This window comes from Mauremys mutica, chromosome 14 (genome assembly GCF_020497125.1).
Source record: "Mauremys mutica isolate MM-2020 ecotype Southern chromosome 14, ASM2049712v1, whole genome shotgun sequence".
Classification (NCBI taxonomy): Eukaryota; Metazoa; Chordata; order Testudines; family Geoemydidae; genus Mauremys; species Mauremys mutica.
The window spans coordinates 28,593,390-28,597,141 of record NC_059085.1 but is presented as its reverse complement, the minus strand read 5'-3'; the positions used below and the strand labels follow the sequence as shown (position 1 = coordinate 28,597,141).

General features: G+C 54.5%; 1 protein-coding gene across 1 annotated transcript; it reads right to left on the bottom strand.

The window, feature by feature from the left end:
* Positions 1 to 484: 484 nt before the first annotated feature.
* On the bottom strand, positions 485 to 3,752 carry SS18L2 (SS18 like 2). The gene is made up of 4 exons (XM_044987221.1): positions 3,664 to 3,752; positions 3,250 to 3,404; positions 1,815 to 1,891; positions 485 to 1,361 (listed from the first exon to the last, which is right to left on the bottom strand). The coding sequence occupies exons 2-4, from the start codon at positions 3,316 to 3,318 to the stop codon at positions 1,277 to 1,279; spliced, it is 231 nt and encodes a 76-aa protein (XP_044843156.1). The 5' UTR covers positions 3,319 to 3,404; positions 3,664 to 3,752; the 3' UTR covers positions 485 to 1,276.

Genomic DNA, 3,752 nt, shown 5'->3' with positions numbered 1-3,752 from the left:
TCTTACTCGCCTCGGTTCGAAGGTCCTGGTTCAGCATATACTGCACGAGAGTGCGCGAGGTGTTTAAAACATCCACGATTGCGGTATGGAGCTGAGCAGGGTCCATGCTTGCTGTGCTATGGCGTCTGCACGGTTCACCAAGCAAAAAAGGCGCGAAACGGTTGTCTGCCGCTGTCAGCGAGGGAGGGAGGGGTGAGGCTGTACCCAGAACCACCCGCGAAAATGATTTTTGCCCCATCAGGCACTGGGATCTCAACCCGGAAATGCCAAGGGGCGGGGGAGGCTGCGGGAACTATGGGATAGCTACGGGATAGCTACCCACAGTGCAACGCTTCAGAAATCGACGCTAGCCTCGGACCATGGACGCACACCACCGATTTAATGTGTTTAGTGTGGCCGCGCGCACTCGATTTTATAAAATCTGTTTTACAAAACCGGTTTATGCAAATTCGGAATAGTCCCGTAGTGTAGACGTACCCTTAGATGATGTGGGGAATTGCAATGAAAACTGGAAAAGCCTGAACCTTGTCAGGGGAGCAGTCATAATCCTGCTTAACCTCGTGGTCCAATAAGTGGTACCGGAGTAGACAAAGACTGTAAGCTCTTCAGGGCATATAGCTTTACGCAGCAGGCAGCATAATGAGGCCCTAATTCTGCTTGGAGTTTCTGGCTGTTACTGCAATTCAATAATGAAGGCAGCAAGTCCTGGACAACCTCCAGTTATCTCACTATTTCTCCTGAGTAAGTGGGTTAGAACTTGAGCCTTTTCTAAAACTCAACCTGCCCTCTGATACCCAGTGTCATCATTTATCACCTTAATATGCTCATTTTCCAAAAGAATACATGAAGAAATTCAGGTTGCTTGGGGGTTTTAGTGTCACTGTTGCTTGATTTCCTACTCCCCATTATCACCTACCACTCAAGGAAGCATGAAAAACTTAGGCAGTAGCACTTTTAAATAAGGTGTATGTTTCTCAAAAAAAAAAAAAACCCACCAAGGAAGGGGAAGACTAGTTCAAGGGATCTTCCACATATTTATCAGCTCATCACTAACAGGATGCCAGGCTACAGCAACTCTATTCCTATAGGAATCTATTCTCTAATGCCCATCAATCTTGGCCCCTGAATTCCCAGCTGATCCCTATCAAAGCTTGCTCTTAGCCAGTCAGACAAAATGAGGGAATGTTATATCCCTCTTAACCTCAGAATTCCCCCAATTCAATCACGTCTCCATGCTTTATACAGGCACCACTGATGGGTGTCCAAGTTTGTAGGGTCAGTCAGTCTTCTGTACACTGGCTGGAGTTGCATCAGCAATAGTAGCCAAATAAATAAGATTTCTGTGCAAGATATGCTGGTACCTATGAGGGGAAAAAAGTTTGGAAAATTCAAAAGGGAACAAGACTTGATAATTGTATTCCCTACACTAGAGAGATCAGGGCAGGCTGTGCCTAGACAGAATTGAAGTAGTCATGCATATTTACAATAAATAAATGCTATCTTACCTACTACAAACCCAAAATGGAAAAACTCACTCTTGGGAAATAATTACCGCCCCCCCCATATCTTATTTTCTTTCTCCGACACCCAACCCCCCATATACCTTCTCCAACTCACTTTCATCCTAAAGATGAGACTTCCATGGCTTATTTTTCAGCTGATGATGCAGTATCTTGAGGTGACTGAACAAGGCTTATTTTAAGCCAAAAACTTTCTATAAAACATTTTCTGACAAATTTCACAGTGTGCTGGGCATCTAAACTACTACCTTTTCTATACGTACAGGGACTGCATTTTGGAATAAGTTTACTTACTGCACACATTCTGTAGCTCTTCCTTTATTTTGATATTCTACAATGCATCGAATCAGCTGATCATTTTCATCTAGTAACTAAAATAAACACAAGTTAGGGCTTTGCTTCTGCTACAGGTGCTTGAAATCTTGTTACAAGTTATTTATAGTAACTGCAAAAATTCCCTTCTGTTAGCTGGTTCTACCTGTTTTATGATAATTGGGCTGAAAATATTTTCCTGCACCTCTCTCATGTTTAGGTTTGCAGGCTGTGGTTTATTTGTAGTAGACTAGGGCCTAGAACAGCATTTCTCAAATGCAGCCACCAGGAGTTTTTCCTGTGGCCATGACAGCCTCCTTGGCACAGATGGGAGAGGGGGCAAAGCAGCACCTGGGAGGGGGCTTCAGCTGGGGAACTCCTGGGGTGGGCTTCACCCGCCCCACCTCCAGCTGCATGGCTCCAGCCCCACAGGGTGGTATGGCTCTGGGGCTTCGCCCCTCCCTCCTCCCCACCCCAGATCCAGCCATGGGGTTCTGGCTCTGGCCAGCAGAGCTGGTAAAGGAGCCTTGGGTGCGCTCAGGGCAATGGGGTGGGGATGGGGAGAAGAGAAGCAACAGGGCCTTGAGGAGAGGCAGTGGGACCCAGGGGAGGCAGCAGGGGCCAAGGGCACCAAAATACAACGGTACATTCCATAGGCGCAGGAACTACGGGCGGGGGGGGGGGGGGTGCTGCAGCACTCTCAGGATTTATGCAGGGTCTGGGGTCCCAGCTCCTGGCCCCGCAGGCGGGGGTCCTGTCTGGCAGCCCTGCCCCCAGCATCAGCCCGCTTACCCCGGTCCGTGCCCCCCCACCCCCGAGCCATGGCCCAGCCCCAGCCCCAGCCCCAGCCGGCAGGTGTGAGCAGGGGCGAGGGGGTGGGGAACAAGGTCGAAAAGGGGCTTCGCCGTTTCAGTGGCTTTCAGCATCTCCGCTAGAGAAAGTGCTCGGGCGCCGTTTCTATAGTATTGTCGTTGAGGCAACAAAAAACCCGACCAACAAATCACCACGATTCGGCCGCGGGTCTGTGCACGTGTCTTAGTCTTCCCTAAAGTGAAGCGTTTTCAGACAACTGCTCCAAGCGGGCACCAGCAAGACTTGGTGGCCACTAACAAAATGTGTCGAGACCCCGCCCGGCCGCGCTGCCACAGGGCTCGGCGCTGAACAGCTACGGGACCCAGGGGCAGGGTCGGCTGGCAAGTGTCCCAGGTACCGTAGGGGGCGTGGGGATGACCCGGGCGCGGCTCCGCGGTCCCCCCCCCCCCGTGGGCCAGGCGCGAGCCGCCCGCTACTGGCGGTAATTCCGCGGGGGAGGGAGAGGCGGGCGCGGCGGCCAGAGCCGGCCCAAGGAGAGGCGGGGAACGGGCCCCGCACGCGGGCGGCTCGAGGGGCGGTGGCGGGGCCGGGGCCGCACACTCACCCGCTGCAGGGTCTCTGGCGTCACTTCCGCTTTCCCGCGCAGCCGCTCCGGCACGAAAACCACCGACATGGCCCCGAGGCGCCAGCTCCGTGCGCTCCGGCCTCTCTCCCCGCCGCGGGCTCCGCTTAGCTCCGCCCACAGGTCGCTACCACCACCTGCAAACCCAAGGGGGGGGGAAGCAACGTTGTAAACAAAAACTCTATCGCCTCCTCCCCCCTCCAGGCGACTGGTTCCATCCGCCCCGTGCACGCGCTGCAGCGCGGCCGCCCCTAGTGCGTGGGACGGCGCGCTCCGTGCTAGAGCCACAGAGCGGGGGGAGGGGGGCGCTGACTCCCGCGGAGGTCTCGAGAGGGCGGGGACAGGACCAGCGAGCCCCTCCCCCCACCCCGGCCGGGGTGGTACAGACCGACTCACCGGCTTCACTTCCAAACCGCCGGCAGTTACCGGTCCGGCCTCTCCCCGCGCAAGGGCAGCTGGGAATCACGCGCGGCCGGCCCCGGCCC

Excerpts from the sequence above, each read along its gene's own strand:
- SS18L2 (XM_044987221.1), bottom strand. The coding sequence starts at position 3,318 with ATGTCGGTGGTTTTCGTGCCGGAGCGGCTGCGCGGGAAAGCGGAAGTG. Across the intron at positions 1,892-3,249 it reads CGCCAGAGACCCTGCAGCGG|TTACTAGATGAAAATGATCA; the intron begins GTGAGTGTGCGG and ends TGTTTATTTTAG. Across the intron at positions 1,362-1,814 it reads AGAGCTACAGAATGTGTGCA|GTACCAGCATATCTTGCACA; the intron begins GTAAGTAAACTT and ends TTCCCCTCATAG.